Source organism: Capra hircus, chromosome 12 (genome assembly GCF_001704415.2).
Source record: "Capra hircus breed San Clemente chromosome 12, ASM170441v1, whole genome shotgun sequence".
In the NCBI taxonomy this organism is placed as follows: Eukaryota; Metazoa; Chordata; class Mammalia; order Artiodactyla; family Bovidae; genus Capra; species Capra hircus.
Genome location: NC_030819.1, coordinates 37,716,932 through 37,743,328, shown reverse-complemented (window position 1 = coordinate 37,743,328; position 26,397 = coordinate 37,716,932). Strand labels below are relative to the sequence as shown.

The window sequence follows — 26,397 nt, the reverse complement described above, 5'->3', positions numbered from 1 at the left end:
TTCTGAGTATCACAACAAAAACATTTGTTCAACCACATGCAGCCCTCTACATGAAAATACTTTGGTCAAGCACAGCTTTCTCCATCTACAGCTATAATTAACCTCTCTCCCATAGGCACATCCATGGCTAGTCTATGTTTTAACTCTGTCCACAGCTATCAGTTAACTGTACAATTTTCTTGTTTGATGACAAGATCTCCTAGCAGATTGTAAGTATTTAGATAAAAACAGCATCTGTTTTGCTCAACACAATCTCTGGTAACAATAAAACGCCTAATACATGAGAGATGCTCAATCAATACTTGAATGGACAAACGACTCAATTCATATTATTTTAGATACAGACGTATACATTCTTAGTCCCTTATGTAATGTGACATAGGGTAATCTATTTCTTTACTATAGACCAGATATGTTTTACCAACTTTAAAACTAATTAACCAGTACAATCACCCACATTTATGTGAGTTATTTTTATTAGTAGCATTTGAAAATCCAACTCCCCTATTATATTTTCTTTTGCTCATCCATACCAGAAATATAAGACCTATGTGAGAATAGAAATAGACCTCCTTTTATCACTCAGCCATTTCATCACTGGCCCAGTGCCCAAGTGCATATTTGCAGCATAAAGATGTGGGGAATTACTGAAATGCCTCGTCCTTTATTCCTTCTGTGAGACAGGCAGGCCTCCTCCACTACACACTTTTATTATCATCTAATTAATCAGACAATTTAAAAAATTATAAAATGCTATAGCAATATTGTAGAATATGGGGATTATAAAAACAATATAAATTAATAAACATAAAAGTATGGGATTTTCCTTATGACTTCTCATCCTAAACCCTCATCACTTATAATTTGTTTTAACAACTTTGAGAAGCACTTCTTGAGAGCAGTTTATCACTTTTAAATTCAGTAAGTCTTTTTTACCCCAACTTTCTGTTTTTACAATACAGCAAAAAAATTTCTGAACATTATTGCTTCAGGTATTTGGGGGGGGGAATCTAATAATGATAAATTATTATCAGTGCTAGACATGTACACATAAAATCTTTATATTTCCAATAATCTTCAAAGATACATCATATTTTATTTGTATTTTATCACTGAAGAAAATGAAGATTAGTGAGATTAAATAACTTTGCCCAGTCCAAAGCTGGAAGTGAGGGAACTAGAATTCTAAACTCATGCATCCTTGATCCCAAATTTCATGCTGTTAAGGTCCATATCATATTTAGTGTGCTGATGGTTATATGTTTATTCTTGATATGCAAAATCTGCTGAATACAAACACTGCATGAAACTAACAAAAATACTCATGTAGAGAACAAATTATAGCATGAGTCTAAATACAGTTCTTCTACAAAGATAAATTTTCCAGAAAATTAAATTTTGGCAGTAAACTTTAAATAAAAGTAATCTCTCTCATAAAATGATAATGGCAAATAAAAGAGACATCTGTTTCCTTCATTAATGCACCAAAACTGTTTTCTTTTTTAAAAAAGGTCACAGTGTTAAAATCTTTATCAATCACCTTCACAATAAAAGCAATAGTTTTCATAAGTGATACTGTACAAAGATTGGATTCCATGGTATACACATATATAAAATAATGTAATACACAAGGTTATATTTTTTCTAATTTTCAATTCTTAAAGAATTTAAAGCACATCTGTAAATTATAAATGAAAATAAATATCTAATGTGATCTTTAATTATGTTACTCTTATTCAAATCGATTAGCTCATTTGGATTAGAAATATTAGTAATATCAAAGAAGGTTTGACTCAAGTAAAATCTATGTAGATATTCCCTTCTTCCTCTTTTTTTTCTAGTTCACAAAGATAGTGGTGAGACTAATTCCTGGCCATTGTCCATAATAGCACTAAAAATACACAATAGTTGTCAGTTAAGCATGGTACCTGGATCTCAAGTTTGCAGTCTAAGTCTTTGACTGTTGTAAGCCATGAGATTTTTCACTTGGAAAAACTGAAAAGGTGCAATCTGTCATGTGCTATGAAGAAACTTATTGGAGATAAAACAGCAACTTGCAAAAGATGCATGCACAATTTTGTATGTTTGCAAAAATTCTCCAAGTTCATAATCAAATATTATTCCTATGCACTGAATCCTACCTTTTACGAGAACCAAAACAACTATGTTTACTAGCATTTTACACAAAGGCAGTGTTTTATGTGCTCATCCATCATATTTTAATTATGAGCTTGACAGTAATATGGCATTCAAAGCAAAATGTACTACAACCTAAGTCTTAATCCATCATTATTTCTAGACTCTGAAGATGAAACACATGCATATGAGTTGATGATTATAGACATTTTATATTTCTATAGATTGGTGGCTTTTTTTTTTTTAGATCTACAGAAAGGGAAAAAATTAACATCATGTTATTACAATTCCTTTGACTTAAAAATAGAAAAAAAGAAGAACTTAGAAGAAGAAAAAAAACTTCATGAGCAGCTATCATATATAATTAACTTGATCTTATTACATAAACTCATGTAACAAAGGAGAAGGCAATGGCAGCCCACTCCAGTACTCTTGCCTGGAAAATCCCATGGACGGAGGAGCCTGGTAGGCTGCAGTCCATGGGGTCGCGAAGAGTCGGACACGACTGAGAGACTTCACTTTTACTTTTCACTTTCATGCATTGGAGAAGGAAATGGCAACCCACTCCAGTGTTCTTGCCTAGAGAATCCCAGGGACAGGGGAGCCTGGTGGGCTGCCGTCTATGGGGTCACACAGAGTTGGACACGACTGAAGTGACTTAGCAGCAGCAGCAGCATGTAACAAAGTATCTTTCTGCTTCTAATCCCCAGAAGGAAATATTAATACTGCATGTTGAATTATTTCTATCATAGAAGCTTCCTGCTATTTAAAATAACAACTTAGACTTATATGAAGATAAGAACTCTAACTACATGATGCATTTCTAGCCAAACACCTAACTTTAGAGTTACTTTAATGGCAACTTAATTGACAAATTACTCAAAAGTGAATGAACAGATAATAAGCATCGGAACTTCATGTCATTTTACATTATTGCCAGATAAATAAGATCCAGTCTGAACAACTGAAGGAAGAGACATCTTGATACACTTTTTACATTTTTCATAACTGTTAATCTCTATGAGGGATTCACAACTCACAAGCCATGAGGCTGACTGTATAGACTGTCCTTCCTATGAAGGTAAAGATTATTTTGCAAATTTACATATTAGCATTATGACATCATATGACTTGATACATAAAAATATGGACTGAGTAATTCTGAAACATATACCTATGAAACATATGAAAACGAGATTAGTTTCTACTAAACTGAGCTCTACTCACAGGAGCAGATCAGTCGTTCCTCTGTGTCACTGTGCACAGAACATCTTAGTAGTAACTTCCTTGCATAACAGTTACTTCTAGCGGTAAAATAAAGCAAGGCTCGCTTGTGTCTCTTACCTTTGCCATGGCTTCTCCCATCCTCCAAAAGTGGTACTACGATAGTGTTGTTCACATTGCCAGGTGACCGCACAGCTGTGTAGACAACAGGCACCGATTGGACCACCACGGGGATGCGGTGAACGTGACTCAGTTTGTTAGACTGTAAATTCATGGGACTTGAAGGCGGAACAGGATGGATAATGTGCAAAAACTGCTGGCCTCCCACACCAGAGGCAGAGGCAACGAGGGGCCCTGGAGTTAATACTGTCGACGAAGATGATGCTGAAGATACTGATGTTATAACAGTCGGGGATGAGGCTGGACGGCTAGAAGATGATGAGGAGGTTGAAGTTGAAGAAGGTGAGGAGGCGGACGCTGTCATGGAAACTGGGGAGGATGAAACGGCTGTAGGGGATGTCCTGGCTTTGTTGATGGACAAGTCCACTGGCTCAGTTTGTGTCTGGAAGTGATCTACAGATAATGAGTCCTCCGGGGGTTCCCCTTTCACATTATTTAGCAACAGGGGAACAGCTTCCATATCGGGGTACTTGTGGACGTTTGGAGACTGTGGGGAGAAAAATGGAACATGTTTATCTCTGTTAATCACATCTTCTAATAGATGTACGATTTATGACTTCAATGTTTATTAATTTTTCTCTTACTGCTGTGGAACATTAATTCACTCTCCAAGTATCTGAAATACTGCTCTGTGACAGTCATCATAATTAAAGATGAGAGTTTAAAAGTACAAGTCAATTGGAAGAGCAACAGACATAATCGTTAAAGTCCAGGGAAATAAGTACACTATGGAGAAGAAAAAAGGCCACAGAAACCTAAAAATGAACAGCAATTTCACATAAAACCTTCTAAACGACAAGTTCCAAGTATTTTCTTTGGCTGTTGTTCAGTTGCCCAGTCGTGTCCAAGTCTTTGTGACCCCATGGACTACAGCATGGGGTCTTCAGTTGTAGTTACACTGTCTTCTTAAGATATTATATACACAACTAAAGTTAAAAACATTCATTTTGTTGGTCTGACCCATCACTACACTTATGAGTTTTAGTTTCCATTAGTTACAAACTAATGGAAACTTTGATTAGATAACCTGAAATATCTTTTCCAGCTCTAAAAGTCCATGCTTTCATGATTCTAACCCTTACTCAGTACTATTATAGGAGGCCTGGCAACAACATGGGAGAAACTCACTACGACATTTCAGCTTTCATATTTGGAGAAATATCCACCATACCATTCTCATTTTGAGCATTAAAACAGGCATAAAATTCTCCAACTTCCCACACTCAGTTACGAAAGTATTCAACACAAATTATTTCTAACAATGGGATTATAACTTAGCTCTTAACAATGAAAAAGATTTTCTCAAAATAATATAAAGAAATTCCACAACAGACATTTTTAGGAAATAATAATTTTAGGAAAAACTTATTCTATAAATCTTAAATTGCCTACGCTTACGTTGTTTAAGACAATGATAACGATTTTGTCCAAGTTTGTTTCCATTTCTTTCAAGTTTTAATGAGCAAAATTTAATAATAATACTAGGAACAACATACAATAATAATGAAGAATCCAAGATTCCACTCAAACTAATGGGCTCAGTGTGTTATTACTGAGCATAAATATAATTTATAGTTATTCACTCATAAATCCAAGAAGTATTTATTAAATGCCTCTTTCCAAGGCCTAAAATGGTCTCCAAACTAGTATGTGTCTGTCTAGCCTTAACAGAGAGTTAGACTATAATAGATTATTTTTGGTTATATATAATCTGACCAGGTTAACAGGGACATTATTGTTCTATTACATGAAGATCAAAAACTCTTTTTTCAGCTTCATTATGGTATGAGAACAATGCCTAAAATTATATTAAATTGGCTCATTTCATTCTTTAATAATAGATTTGGTTCACTATTTCTCTCAAAGTTGTGCATACACTTAAAGGAACAAAACATGCTTCTTCAAATCTTTCTTTATAGAATATAAATTATAGCTCCATTCAGAAAAAATAATAGCGCATGGGCATTTTATTTAGCAGCAATGAGAAAAGAAAGGAAAGAAGCTAAACAATAGTACCAGAACAACTAAAAAGGAAAATGAGTTGAAGTTTTATTTTTTTCTTCTAAGTTAACATGGTTACTTACCAGCAAAAAGATAACTAGAAAATATAAAAATGAACCATCCAAAATATATACTGCATAAAATTTTAAATGACAAGATTCATGTGCTGAAATTGAGAAATAAGACCTTAAATATTCTCAGATATTAAGAAATAAAGGAAAACAAAAACAAATGCCATAAACAGAGCAACTTTTATAAAAAGCTATTAGCATTATCTATTCTTCTAAATAAGAAGAGTATTTCAATTTGTACCCAGTGTTATCATTTAATTTCTTTGTAGAACAAGGTAGGATATTTCTTATTAGTGTGTTATACCCATACAGGAATTATTTGTTGAGGCTGCTTTCATAAAATATCCCAATTGGTTTGTCATTAAAATTGTAAAATATGTCATTGAGTACATACTATCAAACATGGTTTGCTTTCTAATATAGTCTTGAGATTAACTTCTCTCTTTTACTATTAGAGAGCTCAAAAATTCTAATTTTGGAGATAATGATTAATTTCATTCACAAACCTCTTCCTAACTATACTTGGACACAAAGTTCCAACATAGGTTTAAAATCCCAAGTTTGACATATAATTCATCATTGCAGAAAACTCTTCATAAAGTCAATGAAAGAGTACTTTAGCAGACTATGACAATACAGTTGGTAGATTTGGAGCTTACAGTGCAAATAGATGGTTTGAGGCATCAGGCTTCAATGAGCTTTGCAAACTGCTTAGACTTCTGTATATTATGAACACAAGTCTATACTTTGTAGGTAATATAGCTTAATCTCTCACTAAAAGAATTTACTCCTTACTGTTTTTTAAAAATAGAAGAATAATGTTCTTCTGGTAATTCTGTTGTATACACCGGAAAGCTATAAAGATCTAATACTAAGAGCCCCATATTGTTAGAGGGTGTCAGTTGTGTCCGACTCTTTTGCGAACCCACAGACTGTAACCTGCCAGGCTCCTCTGTCCATGGAATTCTCCAGGCAAGAATACTGGAGATAGTCCTGACCCAGGGATGGAGCCCAGGTTGCCTGCAGTGCAGGTGAATTCTTTACCATCTGAGTCACCAGGGAAGCCCACTAAGAAACCTGCTGCTGCTAATTCGCTTCAGTCATGTCTGACTGTGCAACCCCATAGACGGCAGCCCACCAGGCTCCCCCGTCCCTGGGATTCTCCAGGCAAGAACACTGGAGTGGGTTGCCATTGCCTTCTCCTACTAAGAACCCTAGGTGCATTCAAATCCTTGATAACTACATAGCTTTTACATAAGCTCAAACCACAATATAGAAAATGATCCAAAAAATTAGGAAGGATCAACCAAACCTTTGGATGACAAACATAACTTATTTGGGAATGTTAGACACATTATGCATGAATTTAATCATCACAGAGGCACATACTGGCTCCTATTCAACATGTAGCAGATGAAACACAGCCAGCACGTCCGAAAACAATGCTTTATCAGTATAAAGAGGACAAAACCCTCATCATACCATTCAACTATTTACAGCGCTGACATAGTATCATATTCTCATAGCCCTTACCAATCACTTCTCCTGTGATGTGGCCAGTAAATCATCCATAATTCCAGCTTCAAGCTGCACACACACACACATAAGACCAGCAATACTATATAAATCGTTTCCCAAACAGTGTATGCACACTCCTTTTAGGAAAGAGAAAAGACCTGAAAGGCTTGATCCTGAAATTGTTATTAGAAATTCATTTCTTGGATTTTAGAAAGTGCTAAAAATGCATTGACCAAGAAATACGAATTCATAAACATGTAACTGTAGGGAAGCCATGGGAGAGTAGCCAAGAGAAAGAAAGAAAGCTGGAGAAAAACCAACTGAGAAGTACTGAGAGCAGTTAGAAATGAAGGGATTTGAGAAATGCTACACAGACTTGAGAAAGAGAGAAAAGATATGGATGGCTATGCTACCAGGAAACAGCATCTAAGAGGCAAAGACACTGAGAAAAAACCAGAAATTACAAAGACAAGTTTTATGCACAATTAGGAAAAGAAAATTTTGTTAAAAAAAGAACAAACAAAGGATTTCATACTAAAACTTTGCCCTTGGTTTCTAACTACTCAATTTTAGATACAACACTGATGGACAACTCTTGCAGCAACATCCACTAAGCACTGCTGCTGTTTGTTGTTTGTTTGTTTTAAATAAAAGCCCGTTAAGATCTGCATTTGGAGGAAACGTCTAGCTGAATTTTTGCTGCTGATGATCCTGGTGTGGAAAACATCATCAAACACAAAAACTATATTCAATATTATCAACAGGAACAGAATTCCTTCTAAAGACGTGAAGATAAAAGGGCACCCTGCATTTTATGTCAAAGAGAATGAGAATTACTTTCATTTCCCAAAAAAAGACGTAATATTTTGGAGGGGCGGTCCACAATAATTTTTTCGCCTCTCATACTTTGAGAAATAAATGCATAAATACACACAAAAGTCTGGTAAATGTAACAATCTACTTCATAAGAAGGTGTGAAAACTGAAAGATAATATCATAGGATTATACTGCGGCATCATATTGTTTCTTCAAGAGTCCGAGAGCCAGTTTGATTCAAAATAATTCACTCAATAAAGTACAACGCACAATATTCCAGTGAACATATTCCTTTCAGTGAGATGAGGATTACATGTGAGCTGTTCTAATCAGATCACCCTTTTCCTAAATAAATGTTTTAAACTCTAACTTCAGCTTTAGGTATTTTGTTGAATGAATGTAAAAATGTATCTAAAACTTCCGATATGTGAGTATTCACAGTACCTGCTGTGTTTCCTAAAGTCATCCAGTAGCATCAGATGAATCTTATTACAGTCCTCAAGTGAGTTCTTTTTAAAGCTGGCCTTGTATTGATATTTTGATCACCTGGTAATTTTTTTTTTTTTTAACCTGGTAATTTTAAAAAGGAAAAAAAAAAAAAAACAAAACTGGACAACACCACATCTTTGGAAACCCCTCGAGACTCCTATGTGTAGTCATGGTTGAGGAACACTTGGGTAATATTCTGGTATATGTCCTCCACGACTTACAAGCTAACTCTTTCATCTTTAATGGCACCAGAGATTTATTTCTAGAGAAGTGGTATCTGTGCACACACACAGTGATTTAGTCACTCAGTCATGTTCAACTCTTTGCCACCCTATGGTCTGTAGCCTTCCAGACTTCTCTGTCCATGGGATTTCCCAGGCAAAAATACCAGAGTGGACTGCCATTTCCTTCTCTAGGGCATCTTTCCAACCCAGGGATCAAACTGAGGTCTCCTGTTTGTAGGCGGATTCTTTACCAACTGAGCCACCAGGGAAACCCCACACAGGCACATACGTGAAAAAGATGTGTCAAACTATCTGTCTATCCATCCACCACTCCATTCATCTATTCATCCAGCCAACCAGTAAGCTAGTAATAATTTAAATAGATTATATTTAAGTTTACCTTTAAAACTTTTTGAGAAATCACTTCATGGGAGTGTTCAGAAAAGACTGCACAGTGACTTGCCTAATATATAGTTCATGACTTCATGGTTATAGAGCCTGTTATGTGGTTATCATAGAAAGAAAATTTGATTTGGACGCAAAAGACTTGAATTCATAACCTGCCCTGTTAATTATTAACTATACAATCTTGGTGTCATCATTAAAAATTCTCTCAGTTCAGTTCAGTCGCTCAGTCCTATCTGACTCTTTGCGACCCCATGAATCGCAGCACGCCAGGACTCCCTGTCCATCACCAACTCCCGGAGTTCACTCAGACTCATGTCCATTGAGTCAGTGATGCCATGCAGCCCTCTCATCCTCTGTCGTCCCCTTCTCCTCCTGCCCCCAATCCCTCCCAGCATCAGAGTCTTTTCCAATGAGTCAACTCTTCACATGAGGTGGCCAAAGTACTGGAGTTTCAGCTTCAGCATCATTCCCTCCAAAGAAATCCCAGGGCTGATCTTTAGAATGGACTGGTTGGATGTCCTTGCAGTCCAGGGACTCTCAAGAGTCTTCTCCAACACCACAGTTCAAAAGCATCAATTCTTCGGTGCTCAGCTTTCTTCACAGTCCAACTCTCACATCCACACATGACCACAGGACAAACCATAGCCTTGACTAGATGGACTTTAGTCGGCAAAGTCATGTCTCTGCTTTTCAATATGGTCTCTAGGTTGGTCATAACTTTTCTTCCAAGGAATAAGCGTTTTTTAATTTCATGGCTGCAGTCACCATCTGCAGTGATTTTGGAGCCCCCCAAAATAAAGTCTGACACTGTTTCCCCATCTATCTGCCATGAAGTGATGGGACCAGATGCCATGATCTTCATTTTCTGAATGTTGAGCTTTAAGCCAACTTTTTCACTCTCTACTTTCACTTTCATCAAGGGGCTTTTTAGTTCCTCTTCACCTTCTGCCATAAGGGTGGTATCATCTGCATATCTGAGGTTATTAAGATTTCTCCCGGCAATCTTGATTCCAGCTTGTGCTTCCTCCAGCCCAGCGTTTCTCATGATGTACTCTGCATATAAGTTAAAAAAGCAGGGTGACAATATACAGCCTTGACATACTCCTTTTCCTATTTGGAACCAGTCTGTTGTTCCATGTTCAGTTCTAACTGTTGCTTCCTGACCTGCATGTACGTTTCTCAAGAGGCAGATCAGGTGCTCTGGTATTCCCATCTCTCTCAAAATTTTCCACAGTTTATTGTGACCACATAGTCAAAGACTTTGGCATAGTCAATAAAACAGAAACAGATGTTTTTCTGGAACTCTCTTGCTTTTTCGATGATCCAGCGGATGTTGGTAATTTGATCTCTGGTTCCTCTGCCTTTTCTAAAACCAGCTTGAACATCTGGAAGTTCATGGTTCACGTATTCTCTAGGCCTGAGTTTATCCAGAGTAATATTAATTCCAAACTCATAAAATTGTTGTAAAGACTGAACAAGGGCATTAAGTGCTTTTAAGTAATACTAAGACTATGGGACAGAAACAAATGTGCTTCCTTTTTTAGAACTAAAAATTCTAAACAGAACCTAAATCTATTATTGTAGCTCTCAGAGTGACTTGATTTACAGAACTCAGCATAAGAGACATTCTGATGCAGAGCTGCATTATATAGCCACTGTAGGGGTGCTCTGTTAGCTAAACAACCTAGTATATATTACAAAAGTAGTTGAACATGTCGAGATATTGTAAGCACTTTTAGGTTCCACGTAAGATTTTAAACACACATTCTCTCTTAATATATAGAAGATAGTCATTTGACACTGTTTAATTTTCTCTTTTTTTTCTTTTTAGCTTCATTAGATTGGCTTGTCGGATGATCATGTTAACAGTTGATAGAATACATTTTAATTGACTGGCTTTATCTCTTAGTTTCACAATATAAATATCATCTATCAATCCATAAAACAGTTTGAATCCATTATGACAATAATACATAAATACATTAAAATAACTGTTTAGTGATGTCAGCCACTGTTTAATAGTCTCGTCATGAGATGAAACTGCTGAGCTTTGTTTGTTTCTTGTGTCGCAGCCGACAATCAGTTTATGTAAGGTTCACTGTCTGACTTGGTGAGTAGTTGAATGTGCACTTTTCACGCGAGGTGCTTTTGCTGTATAGATCAGGAAACTCAAACTGGGCTCTGGATCAACCTAGAGGGGTGGGATAGGGAGGAAGATAGGAAGGAATTTCAAAAGGGAGGGGATATATATACATGTATACCTATGGCTGATTCATGTTGAGGCTTGACAGAAAACAGCAAAAGTCTGTAAAGCAATTATCCTTCAATAAAAAATAAATTTTAAAAAAAGCTTCCTGTGCATTTCACATAAAAAGGGAATACTCTAAATCTATGACTTCTGTTTCATTGAGTTTTTAGGTTATACTGCATTATTTTAAATGCAAATACACTTTAATTAAAGTGCTGAATTCCTCTTTTTATATGAAATGCACAATAGGTATACACTTTAGTTTTCCTCATTAGTATATGAAATTTTAAAAATATGAGCACCACGCTTAAAGCAAGCAAGCTGCTCAACTCTGGCCATCTTTGCCCTCAGTGTGAAAGGCACCAAACGTCAATTTGTGAAAAAGCATCAACTTCACTTTCCTCTCTATTGTGTTATTTTACTAAAAAGGAAAGCCTGTTTTTCAAGATTTGTCTTACATATGCCCTGACAATCATCATTCACACTGCTTTCAAGCCCAGTGATTTTTCTTCTTTACTCTACATGTTCAAGGGCAAACTCTTAAACACAACTGCTGCAAAAGTTTGACTTTAGAAAACTGACCAAGAAAAAATTAAAGCAGAGTATATACTCAAAAAAGGAAAGGCAAATTATATTTTTTCAAAAAGTATGGACAAGAGAATAAAAGGAAACAATAGATATCTTTTATGTTTACAATCTAGAAGTTGGTTTCCAAAGTATTGAGTTAAAGGGGAAGATATTTCAATGAATATTTAATTAAACGACTTTATCTCAATCTCTCAAGTGTCAATTTAAGAAATGATTGATTCCCTAAAAAATTCAGAACATATGCATAACACAATGGATTCTCTGTGATTTTACATTTATGTTTTTATGCTTTCATATTCAAATTGCAAACATGCTGGCCTTTTTAAAGGATTCAATACACACATTTAACTTTAAATTTTCCTTATATCTTAGTTACTACATTTTTCCATGAGTTATTTATTTTCCAGAACTTTCCTGAATCTTATCATTTACCCACAGCAATCAGAATTTATGTTAACAGTTGACTGCACATCTGAAATTCTAGTTTAGGACTTATGTGTTATAAAGCTGGGATCAAACCTTAGGTGGGGAGGCTTCTCCTAAAGGGTGGTAGAAGACAGAAGCAATTCTATTCTATCTGTGCATTTTTTAAAAAATTAATAGCAGATGTTCTTAAGCAATGAAAAGACTGACAAACATGTCTGGACATGAACATAATGTGCAACATGTAAATTAATAGTATTTTGTACTACCACATAATCAGTGAACACTCAAACATATTTGCTGAATGAGAATATTTATGCTCAAAATATTAAACCACTTAAATTCCATTTAATTGGTCAAATGAGGTAAAGAAATAGTGTCACTATTAGAAGTGTCAAAAAAGGAAGTATAAGAAGTTAGTTTTGCTCCTATTTTCCTGCAATTACTGTTAAACTTAACTTCAGAAAACCATGCAAACACATGTTAAAATAAATTATATGAGTCCAACTCTATGACATTTTGGAAAAGGCAAACTACAGAGACAGTAAAAAGATCAGTGGTTGCCAGGGGCGTGGGGGACAGGATGGAAGGGATGAAAAAGAGAACCACAGGGAATTTTTAGGGCAATGAAACTCTTCTGTATGTTACTGCAATGGTGGTTACATGTCACCACTCATTTATCAAAACTCACAGAAGTGTACAACACAAAGAATTAACCTTAATGTAAACCATGGACTATACTTAATAATAAATCAATATAGGTTCATTAAATCATTACATCCAACAAATATATTACACTAATGCAAGACTCTATATAGGGGAAACTGTGAAAGAGTGGGGTGAGTATATGGAATTCTTAAGTACATTCTGCCAAATTATTCTGAAAGTAATGAATCTCTACTAAAAAAGTAAAGCCCACTTACTTATTTTAAATTAAGTTGAATTCAATATAAGATTCAATTTTATCTATTATTTTATTTATAATTTTTTGTAAAATAAACCAAAATTATTATAATATTTGCAATGTTTTAAAAAAGGGTTAACTGTTATAGGCTTATCTTTACTATATCACGGTTACCTTTTTTTGTTCTTTTGTTTTTAAAAGACTATTATTATTCAGTGACTGATTTAAGATATTGAAGTTTTACCATACAAGACAAGAAAGCATATTTTATAGACTTTTAAGAATAAAAAGTTCATTTGAATCTTCACCCTAAACCACAGACTTATTCAAGTGCCTGAGGCAAATGTTCTGTGCTAGCTACATATTTTAAAATATGCAAAATGTTTACCATTCTCAAACAGATTAATCTTGTCTGCTACCAGATGGACCTTGCTTTTGATTTCACAAAACATTCACCACAAGAGTTATTTTTGTAAGGCTATTTCACAGTACTGGAAAACATCAAATTTCAGACTAGAAAATGACCTCAGAGAGGCAGAGATACCCAGTGCTACAACTGGAAACCACAACACATTACAAACCTATACAGCAATAACACATTTTTTATGTAAAGGGTGGTATAGTTGCAAAAATGTAGGCTTTATTTTTTGGATATTTAAAGCAAGCAAGCAGTCAAGAGAAGCCCGATATGCTTCCCTGCTCATAGAAAATGCCTTTAAAGAGAGATCCACAAACGAGCCAAACAAGACTAACGGCAAAGCTGAGAGAAATCCATTTTTTCCCACCCAACTCTGAGGTCAGAGGGAGCAACAACAGGAAAGTGCAGAAGCAGAAAAGCAATAGTGTTTAAATGCTCCAGCAAAACGCACTCATGCAAACTAACTTTTCTAGCTTCATATTTTGGCTTCCTGGTAAATGGAATATAGATGCACGCACGTCTTTCTAAGACTATGAAAGGGTGAGACTGTCCAAAGGTTTTCTGAAGTGGTCCCTCATTAAGCTGTGACTGCCGCGAGGCACACAGAGGCGTACATAATTAATAGGTTTACGTGGAGAATTAACGATACACATCAAGCCCCTGTTGATTTCATCCATCAAATGAGCATCTGAGCAAAAGGGGAGAAGGGGCAGACTAGAGCTTCAGGAAAGACAAAGGCAAAACAGGAAGACAGAATGGAGGAAGACTGATGTGACTGAAAAAGAGAACTTGCCAGCAGATGAGACCCCTGCTAACCAAATGTGACTGACAGTGACTGGGGAAATCTAAGCTCAGCACTCCTCCTGGCTGGGACAGAGCATTAAAAGAAACACAGATTTTTAAAACGATCCTAGTAATGCTGACACCGACGTAGTAAAGGGACATTCTATTCTGTTGCAGGACAGCAGTAAGTGTCAGATACACACTTTCAGGAATGCTAGTGGGCGAAGTCTCAAGAGTCGTTAAATACCTTAAAACAAGTAATAACATTTTAAAGAATGATATAAATGAAGTTATTTATAAAACAGAAACAGGCTCACAGATTTAAAAAAAAAAAAACAAAAAACTTATGGTTACGGAAATGGGGAAGAAGGGGTAAATACGGAGCTTGGAATTAACGTACATACAGCATATATATAAATGGATTACCCACAAGGATCTACTGCATAGCACAAGGAACTCTACTTAATACTGTGTAATAATCTACATGGGAAAAGAATCTGAGAAGGAATGAATATGCTTATAACTGAACCACTATGCTGTGCACCTGAAACTAACACAAGAGTGTAACTCAACCACGCTGAGGTGCGCCCAACTCTTTGCAACCCCATGGACTGTAGTCTACCAGCCTCCCTCTGTCCATGGGATTCTCTACACAAGAACACTGGAGTCGGTTGCCACTTATGTCTCCAGGGGATCTTCTCATCCCAGGAAACAAACCCAAATCTCCTGTGTTGGCAGGTGGAATCTTTACCACTGAGCCACCAGGGACGCCCATCTACCTATATGAAAGTGAAAGTCACTCAGTCGTGTCCAACTCTTTGTGACCCCATGGACTATACAGTCCATGGAATTCTCTAGGCAAGAATGGGTAGGGTAGCCTTTCCCTTCTCCAGGGGATCTTCCCAACCCAGAGATCAAATCCAGGTCTCCCGCATTGCAGGTGGATTCTTTCCCAGCTGAGCCACCAGGGAAGAAGCCCAAGAACACTGGAGTGGGTAGCCTATCCCTTCTCCAGCGGATCTTCCCGACCAAGGAATCAAACTGGGGTCTCCTGTATTGCAGGCGGATTCTTTACCAACTGAGTTATCAGGGAAGCCCTGATAGCTACCTATATAACCTGCAATAAAACTAAGAAAAGAATTAAATATAACTGGTAACTACTAATAAAAGTCTGTGTTTGCAGTAACCCAAGTGGGTTAAAACTATGAATTCTTCTGAAAATCTCAAGCTGCTGCCTCATAGTTTACCTGGAAAACATTTTCAAACTTGAAAACTAATGTCAACAATTACATATCAATGTTTGGATACTACAAAGTTTTGTATGTTTTTGATGAAAAGCTTTCACTCAACCATTATTTAGTGACCACCACTATATGATCAGTACAGCACTGTCAAGAATCTGAGGACACTACAAAAGGATTTTCTCCTTTGCCACTATAGAAGCAACTGGTAACCAACCCAGAGATTTAAGGAGAGTCTTATCACTTTTTTGTGAACTACATTCAGAAAACATGAAACGTATAAACAATGGGGAATGTTTCAACCTTGAGCTATAAAGAATGGAAAGTATTAAAAAGGAATTTGAGAAAAAAAATTGTGCTCTTTAACTTGACAAGTAAACATTCAAATAAGTATTATAGGGATCTCGAAATCATAAAACAGTTAATTCAATACTAATTAATTATAAAAGCAATATTAATGATTGCTTTTTTAAATGCAGGAAAAATAAATATACTTAAAATTTCCTACATGCTACCTGGTAAAATTTTCTCCAGTTTTATAAAAAAACGCATCCTCCCAGAAGTTGAAAGAACAATGCAATGTGGATCTGTGATCTAAACCTAAGAGTGACTGCTAAGACTGAATTTACCTCCCATGCTGTCCTTGGGAACCTTGAGAAGGGAAAGTCAGTGAGGACTTATGTCTTTGAAAAATTGTTTCCTGCAGCTCATGTGAAATTAATATTTGGCAAATATAAAAATGTATAGAAATGAGCACTGCCTAGAGAGCTGTATGGTAGGCACCTGCTCACTTTCCCAATATATCCAACACACAACAACCTTAACAGCATGAGGCAATTATTATAATGTCCATTTCATATTTATTTCCTATGTGTTTCCATATTAAGTTTTGGGCTTCCATGGTGGCTCAGACAGTAAATAATCTGCCTACAATGCAGGAGGCAGGGGTCTGGTTCCTGGGTCAGGAAGATCCCTTGGAGAAGGAATGGCAATCCCCTCAGGTATTCTTAATAACCACAACTGGAAAAATCATTTGTCACTTAGGAACAGCATCCTGTATTTGGTGCTCTGGCCACACTGTATGTGATGTAAGTTTGAAAGAAAGGAGGAAAGATGGGGGGATAAAATGAAGAAAACAAAAGTCTAACTAGATTTGTAAGCAACAGATTAGAAATACAGGTGAAAAAATCAGCTCAGCATCTACGTAACTTCTTTTGTTCCTTTTCTTGTAAACCAAACACTCAGAAATGAAAAAGAAAAAAAAAAAAGCTTTATGTTTGACCAAAGATGTATGTTCCCCAATAGAAGCAGTTGAAGTTCAGTAAAGGGAAAATTAAGTGAGAGGAAATGTGGTTTTGTAAAAAGAGTACTTACCTGAGTTCAAGTTAAAGTTCTATTTTATGTAGCCAGTTTACTCTCTTCCTTTATTTCTAATCAAAAATGACTCTGATTACACCTTTGCACAGTCACTTTTCTGTTATCACTGTGACCTTTACCAGACTCCACCTGTCCTGATGAGACACCACTCTTGTGTGCTTCCAAAGCACTCTGAGGTTTCTAACCAGGCACTGAGTCCATTCAAAACTCCACTTTCATACGGTTCCTTCATCACCCAGCATGCGTCAGCATCCCATTTGCTCTCTAAAGCCCTCACTCACTCTAACACTGAATAAATCTATAAAATTACCCCATCTTGGAAACTTAACAGTAAATAAACTTATTAACTCAATTATAACATATAAAAATTAGAGTTTCAAGTTTCCATCTGTCCATTCCTTTATTAAAAAAACTGACTGAATGCCATTTTATTCATTTCTCTCACTACCAAACAATTTCACCAGTGTATCTGACATTCTTTCTTACAACTAAGGAAGTAGTTCACTGTAGGGTGGTTTTCCCACAGGATACAGAGCACAGAGTGTCTGAAGACACTTTTGATTATCACAACTGAGGGAAAAGGGTAACAGTCCAGTTTCTGCAACAAAGACTCAAGTTCAATATGGCTGAGCTTGAGAAATGACATACTAAGCTACCTTCACTTTCCTTCCATCATTTTCCCTCTACTGTCCTATTTTTCACATTATAAAAAAAATTTTGATTCCTTATTTTCCTCTCATCTCTTCCCTCAACTTTCTCCATATGCATCAATCATGTAAATCCATCTATACAGTTAAAATATTAGTATGTTCATCTCTGTGGGCAAGTGGGTATGGTTTCTATTTTTTTTCTCTTTTTATTAATTTAATTAATTTATTTTATTTTACAATATTGTATTGGTTTTGCCATACATTGATTGACTTGAATCCACCATGTGTTCCCCATCCTGAACCCTCCTCTCACCTCCCTCCCCATCGCTTCCCTCTGGGTCATCCCAGTGCACCAGCCCCAAGCACTCTGTATCATGCATCAAACCTGCACTGGTGATTCATTTCACATATGATATTTTACATGTTTCAATGCCATTCTCCAATATCATCCTGCCCTCGCCCTCTCCCACAGAGTTCAAGATGTACTGAACAGTCTTTTGGTTTCTATATTAATAAGAATGTCAGTTAGCATGTATACACTCCTCTGACTTTCACCATACAGCACATTTAAAAATTAAAGGAGGGTGTGTGTGTGTGTGTGTGTGTGTGTGTGTGTGTATGCCTGCATGCACGCACTGTGTATGTATACAGTGAGAATATGCACAAAAATTAACTTGAGGAGTTTATGATCTATATATGTGGATGTGTGTATATGTATGTGTGTTTATAGGCCTTGATTTTACATGCATTTATTGTTTGCCTCTCACACTTGTGCTTAGGTGCATAAATAGAAGAACACAGATATATTTGTTTTTTGTAAAAGTGGGGCTGGGGTTGACTCAAAGAGCTTAAGTAATAAGTACAGTTGATGATCTGAGCTGCATTAAGCATGTGTCTTTCTAGGGGGGCTTCTGGTATCATCCAAAAGATGGCTAGGAAGCCCTGGTAGCTCAGCAATGAAGAATCCACCTGCCAATGCAAGGGATTCAGGTTCGATCCCTGGGGCAAGAAGATCCTCTGGAGAAGAAAATGGCAACCCACACCAGTATTCTTGTCTAAGAAATCCCATGGACAGAGGAGCTTAGCAGGGGTCAAGGGGTCGTCCATGGGGTCGCACAAGAGTCAGACCTGACTTAGCGACTAAACAACAAAATGATGGCTACTGCCAGCTCTGTCTAGACTTCAAACTTGAATCACCTGCACCATGTATAAAGGGTGGGGTCACAAAGAGTCGGACATGACTTAGTGACTGAATGATAACAATACTTACAGACATGTGAATATTCATTGTGATATACACATTTAATCCTCATATCCCAATATAGGGAACTATTATTAGTTACACATTACAGATATAAAACACTTGAAGAGGTTAAAAAATGTGCCAGTGGCTCTTCAGTGGTAAGTGGCAATGTCAAGACACAGTTCCACGTGGTCTCTGACAACAAACCTCACCTGTAATGAAACACTCATCTCTACAACTGATTCTATACCGTATGCCTCCAGGGGATCAGGAAAGACTGACGTTACTGTAATCACTGCCATAGGACATTTTCTTTTTATTTCATGCAATTTAAAGATGATTGTGTTTCATAAAGAAGAAGGGGCAAAAAGGTTAAGTAAAAGCTTTCATGGACTTCACAAACATCTATTATTAATAGAATTATTTTTCCTTCATTAGTTTCCTCATAATGGCTCTAAGAAAACAACAACTGCACATTATTCAATTATGTATCACTGAATAAATAAGTAAAAGAAAAGAATCAGGCACATGAATAACCTTTTTGATTGAAATAATAGAATTTTAATTCCCCTGAGATAAAGTTACTCTGTGTTTTGGCTTTAAATAATGCCTGTGATGAAATCTCAAATTCATTATTAAACAAATAAGCAAACTCATATTTACATAGTTCATTTTCTCCTTACCATCAATACTTTCAGCTGCAGTAAAATAACCAATGTTCAATTATCTACAGTCTTATAAGGGATCGTTATCTAAGTAATCCCAAATGACAGATAATCCAAAATGCATTTATATTGGGTTTTAAATTCATTATATGATTCCAGCAGATTTACTGCCATAATTATATTCTTTTTCTCAAGCTCATATTAAAATTCACTTGTATTTCTTGAGCACAAGCCAACTGACAGCAGAAGGGAGGATCCCAGATACATGCTAGATGACAAAAGAAAGTTGATTTGCTATTAGCATTTTCTTCCTGAAGGTAACTGACATGAAGACAATCAAGAGTTTTTTGAGAAACCGCATTTCATATTAAATATCGTATATGATTAATTAAAAAGGATATATTTTAACACGATAGCAGGTGTATAAAGGTCATGGACTATGAACATTAATAGACTTAGGTTCATACCCCAGCTCTGCCCTAGGTATGTGACTACAAGCAAGTTGCTTATCTTCTAAACTTCCTCACTAAAAAATCATATTTATATTTTTACCTACATTTGAAAGGAGTTTTGAAGATTACATTATTGAATGTACACTGCCTGACACAAAAGCACTTAACTGAAGTTGTGTTTGTATGTTTTGGTTATAGCTATTATTTGATCTATTTTATTCTAGAGCTAAAATCAGAGATAACTATTATATACCTGATAGTCTCTATCAGTTAAGCTTCCATAAAATGTCACTGCTGTGATTATTCAATATATTATATTAGCACACTTTAGGGTCAAGTGTTAAAATTTCTTCATAATCTTTCTGCAGAAGACAGTTGGACATATTTAAGATCTAACTATTAAAAACACTTGGAATATACTAAAAATGCACAATTTAAAAAGTTTTAAACTTTTGAGGCCACATATGTCAAAACTTTTAGGATTCTAGGAAGGCAAATAGTACACCGCCAAGAGGATTTGGAGTGGAACTGCCTTCTCACAGTACTATTTCGGCAGTAAAGCAAAGGAGCATTTGCACTAAGTGTTAGAAATAAAAACTAAATATTCGCACATTGGTTTAGTCCAGATTTTAAATGTAAATGAGTTTTTCAACTGCTAAATTTTCAGAACTTTTAACTGATATTATGAAACTGGATTAAATGATACCAAAAAATCATTTCTACATTTTTTTTCATTAAAGTTGTGCTATGTATCACAGAGTTAAAGGGTAAGATAGTTAAGGAATGAAAAAATCCTTCTCTTGGTTTGAATAAATTGGTGCTGGATAATTTCTTGCAAATATAACTCTAAACTGTAATTCAAATTTGAATCATTATTCCTTAATTTTATAAAGAATATGGCAGATATCCTGATTCATAAAAAGTTACATGTAGGTGGCATTATCCATTTTCCCTTTGTTTCAATTACGAACTGATTTCTTTCATAGCTATACTTTACTGGTTAGCTGGATTAAATTACTAGATTTGAATTTTAATAAGCTGTTACATTTTTTGATACCTTCCCTAGTCAGTAGATGATATAGAACATAAGCAATACCATATGAAAAGGGGCTGGGGCCTGAAGGGAAATCATTGATTTACATTTTATCCTCTGACAAATACACACAAACTATACCACACTACAAACTCCCCAGATGAAGAGTAAGGATAACATTTTGATGTATATTTGTAAAAGATCGAAGGAAAGGGTTTATTTATACCACTTACTGACACAAGAATATTCTTACTATGAGTAAAGGAACACATTACTGGCTGTAAGTCTAACCAGAAGGATTTTAAGCTACAGAGGAGTTCAGAAATTAGTGTGGAAAGGCAGAACTTGCTGAAAATTCTATTCAACAGGAAGATAAATCAACACAAAGTTCACCATTCAACTTGTGCTAAATTTTCTGGAATACCTGACATGAAAAGTTCACAGAGAAATGATGGAATAAAAGTGCAATAAAAGGGTTATATAAAGGAAGACCATAAAAATAAGGATTATGAAGAAGATTTAATGTTGACAACTCTGCATAGGTTGGTAGAGAGCGATAGTTTTCAATTCAATATAAATGATGGTGGTTTAGTCACTGTCGTGTCAGACTCTTTTGCAACCCCGTGGACTGTAGCCCTCCAAGTTCCTTTATCCATGGGATTCCCCAGGCTAGAATACTAGAGTGGGATGTCATTTCCAACTCAGGGATCGAACCTTGGGTCTCCTGCATTGCAGGCAGATTCTTTACTGATTGAGCCACCAGGAAAGTCCATAATTAAGAATGAACAGCTTTAAAAGCTTCAGTTTCCAAGTATAGTATATGTATAGGGAGAATCATCATAAAAAATATATGATGAAAAACACGTTATATAATAAAATAATTAAAAATAATTATGGGAAAATAGAATCTATAAAGAAAAGCAAATGTTAAGGTCAATTTGATAGGTGAATTTTAAACATGACTTTGCACATCTTAGTTGATAAAAAAGTAATACTGAAGTAGCTCTATGGATCATATTCTCTCAAAAGTGGATTGCATACATTTATCAACATTGTCTCACAGTATATATTAAAATGCAAAACTTTTTCATGAGGCGCTTCATGGTGATGAAGTGATGAGACAGAAAATAATCTAAAACAATCAAGGTAATTTATAACAGATAAAATGTGGGTAAAGGGCTGAATTTCATTTCAGCAAAGGCATAGTAGCTTGTGTAAGACGAACTAGACTGCTAGGAATAATAAAAGAACATGCATTAAACTTCAAAAAGTGAAATTTTAAGACACTGAGCAGCTAAAGTAAGTAAGATTTAAAGGTCTAAGATCCAAGAAAGAAAACAATGAGAGGTGCTATCATTCTAACTCCTTTACTTCTCTTCTGAGACATAATCACATGCTTAATATTCCCTTAAATACTACAAAACATTGAAGGAGAGTATTCTACATCTCTTAAAACTAAAAGAAGACAAATACACAATAAAAATGTACTGGTGATTCAGAATTTTCTGAGTTATCAAATACAGAGTTTCAAAAAACAGTAATAACATACTTAAGAAAACAGATGAAAGTCAAGTTTACTCCAAAACTGGAATCTAATGTGCATGAATGCGCACACACACGCGGACACACACATCAAAATTATAAATTCTTGAAGAAAGGAAGGCAATATTTGACTGGAGAATTACTTTTCAACAAAAATGATGAAAGTCAGTAAACTATGAGTTATTTTAAATTGTTGAATGGGAAAAAACAAACAACTGACAACCCTATTTTTCTATCAAAAATCAAGAAAAAATAAAGGCATTTTCGATAAAAACAGGGAATTCTTAGCCAGAGAACCATACAAAAATAAATACAAAAGAAAATTCCTCAGGCCCAAGGAAAATAATTGTATAAAAACATGGAAATACTCAAAAAAAGAGCATCGAGAAAAAGAAAAAGGTAAATACAAGTAAATCTAACTGAATAATGACCATATATCAATAATAACAGCAGTAGTACTTCACTGAGGTTTAAATACCGCACAAATAAGGAGATGGATGAAAATGAAAGTCTCTCAGTGGTTTCCAACTCTTTGCAACCCCATGGACTATATAGTCCATGGAATTCTCCAGGCAAGAATACTGGAGTGGGTAGCTGTTCCCTTCTCCAGCGGATCTTTCCAACCCAGGGATTGAATCTAGGTCTCCTGCATTGCAGGCAGATTCTTTCCCACCAGCTGAGCTACCAGGGAAGCCCAAGAATACCGGAGTCGGTAGTCTATCCCTTTTGCAGGGGATCATCCCAACCCAGGAATCAAACCCAGTTCTCTTGCACTGTAGGCGGATTCTCTACCAGCTGAGCCCCCAGGGAAGCCCAATGGATACGGATATCCATATCCAGGATATACAGAAGGAGATGGACATATAGAGTTAAAATATTCCAAAATATTCACTATGTCTAGATACAAGTATTACTCTATGGTGGACATTAGTATGTAAAATATGCACTGTAATCTCAGAAAAAGCTATTAAAGATAATAAAGGTTTATGAGTACTGGGGAAGTCCTGTTAAAACTGGGGATATATCAAGTTCATTGTTCGAAATTGATCAACTAAGGTATGTTTGTTAATTGTACTGGTTTTCTTGGTTTTCTATAGACTATGCCCCTTTTCTTTCTTTCTTTCTTTCTTTCTTGTCTCCTTTATTTATCACCTTTTGAGAAATGTGTGCTAAGATCTCACACTATATTTATGGGTCTGTCTACTTCTCATTTTAGTCCCTTATTTCTATGTTTTTAAAGGCTATTTTCAGGTAGTTATAAATTGATAACAATTATATGTATTTCTGTTTGAGAGGCTGTTTTACCAAACTTTGACAAAGGGTAAGTTGTAAAGTAGTCTTAATAATTCCAAAAGGTTAAAATTATTTAGCATATTTCCTCTGACCATAGTAGAATAAGGCTGGGTATCAATTACAAAAGATACTTAGAAAATTCTAAAACACTAAGAAATTAAGCAGTATACCTAAAGTCAACCCACTGGTTGAAAAATTACAATAAAAAAATTGAAAATATTTTGAGTCAAATAAGAATAAAAATATGGTATGTGTAACCTGTGGGATAAAGACAAGCTGTGATCAGATGAAAACTTATATACTTAAAACATAATCACAAAGAAAAAATGGTTTATAATCAATTATCTAAGCATTTACCTAAAGAAGTTAGAAAAAGAAAAGCAAGTTTATCCTAAAGGATAGAAAAAGAAAACAATGAGTATGATTAATTAAATAGAAAACAAATGCACAACAGAGAACATAAAACTTACTCTCAAAACTTATCATTGCAATAAACCAATAAATCAATAAACCTGGAGCAAAAATAATAGAGAAGAGGCAGTCACTATCAATATCAGGTTTGAGAAAAACATAAGCCTACAGACATTAAAGACATAGTAAGAGTGTTAAGAACAGATTTATGCTGAAAGAGTTTAAAATTCTGATAAAATATAGAAATTGTTTAGTAAGTATAATTTATCAAAACTGACATAAGAAAAAATGGAAAATCTGAAATGCCCTTCCAGAAACTGATTTAACCTTCTTCTGACTTACAAATCTCTAGGCCCAGATTTTGCTTCATGAATTCATTATTTCAAACAAATTATGAAACAGTTAAATAATAACCCAAATCACGTCAAATTCTTCTAGAATTAAAAAAAAGAAGGATGACTGTGGCTTTGTAGTAGAGCCTGAAGTCAGGCAAGTTGATTCCTCCAGTTCCATTCTTCTTTCTCAAGATTGCTTTGGCTATTCGAGGTTTTTTGTATTTCCATACAAATCTTGAAATTATTTGATCTAGTTCTGTGAAAAATATGGCTGGTAGCTTAATAGGGATTGCACTGAATTTGTAAATTGCTTTGGGTAGTATACTCATTTTCACTATATTGATTCTTCTGATCCATGAACATGGTATATTTCTCCATCTATTAGTGTCCTCTTTGATTTCTTTCATCAGTGTTTTATAGTTTTCTATATATAGGTCTTTAGTTTCTTTAGGTAGATATATTCCTAAGTATTTTATTCTTTTCGTTGCAATGGTGAATGGAATTGTTTCCTTAATTTCTTTTTCTACTTTCTCATTATTAGTGTATAGGAATGCAAGGGATTTCTGTGTGTTGATTTTATATCCTGCAACTTTACTATATTCATTGATTAGATCTAGTAATTTTCTGGTGGAGTCTTTAGGGTTTTCCATGTAGAGGATCATGTCATCTGCAAACAGTAAAAGTTTTACTTCTTCTTTTCCAATTTGGATTCCTTTTATTTCTTTTTCTGCTCTGATTGCTGTGGCCAAAACTTCCAGAACTATGTTGAATAGTAGCAGTGAAAGTGGGCACCCTTGTCTTGTTCCTGACTTTAGGGGAAATGCTTTCAATTTTTCACCATTGAGGATAATGTTTGCTGTGGGTTTGTCATAGATAGCTTTTATTATGTTGAGGTATGTTCCTTCTATTCCTGCTTTCTGGAGAGTTTTTATCATAAATGGATATTGAATTTTGTCAAAGGCCTTCTCTGCATCTATTGAGATAATCATATGGTTTTTATTTTTCAATTTGTTAATGTGGTGAATTACATTGATTGATTTGCGGATATTGAAGAATCCTTGCATCCCTGGGATAAAGCCCACTTGGTCATGGTGTATGATCTTTTTAATGTGTTGTTGGATTCTGATTGCTAGAATTTTGTAAAGCAAAGTGAAAACACAGCCTTCTGAATGGGAGAAAATAATAGCAAATGAAGCAACTGACAAACAACTAATCTCAAAAATATACAAGCAACTTATGCAGCTCAATTCCAGAAAAATAAACGACCCAATCAAAAAATGGGCCAAAGAACTAAATAGACATTTCTCCAAAGAAGACATACGGATGGCTAACAAACACATGAAAAGATGCTCAACGTCACTCATTATTAGAGAAATGCAAATCAAAACTGCAATGAGGTACCACTTCACACCAGTCAGAATGGCTGCGATCCAAAAATCTGCAAGCAATAAATGCTGGAGAGGGTGTGGAGAAAAGGGAACCCTCCTACACTGTTGGTGGGAATGCAAACTAGTACAGCCACTTTGGAGAACAGTGTGGAGATTCCTTAAAAAATTGCAAATAGAACTACCGTATGACCCAGCTATCCCACTTCTGGGCATACACACCGAGGAAACCAGAATTGAAAGAGACACATGTACCCCAATGTTCATCGCAGCACTGTTTATAATAGCCAGGACATGGAAACAACCTAGATGTCCATCAGCAGATGAATGGATAAGAAA

General features: G+C 35.5%; 1 protein-coding gene across 2 annotated transcripts in view; it reads right to left on the bottom strand.

The window, feature by feature from the left end:
- The window catches only part of KLF12 (Kruppel like factor 12), a 526,247-nt gene that overhangs the window by 157,625 nt on the left and 342,225 nt on the right, over positions 1 to 26,397 (bottom strand). For both annotated transcript variants that reach the window (XM_005687692.3, XM_018056508.1), the window contains exon 4: positions 3,481 to 4,027. In XM_005687692.3, coding sequence (XP_005687749.2) covers positions 3,481 to 4,027 — 547 coding nt within the window. The remainder of the gene's footprint in view (positions 1 to 3,480; positions 4,028 to 26,397) is intronic.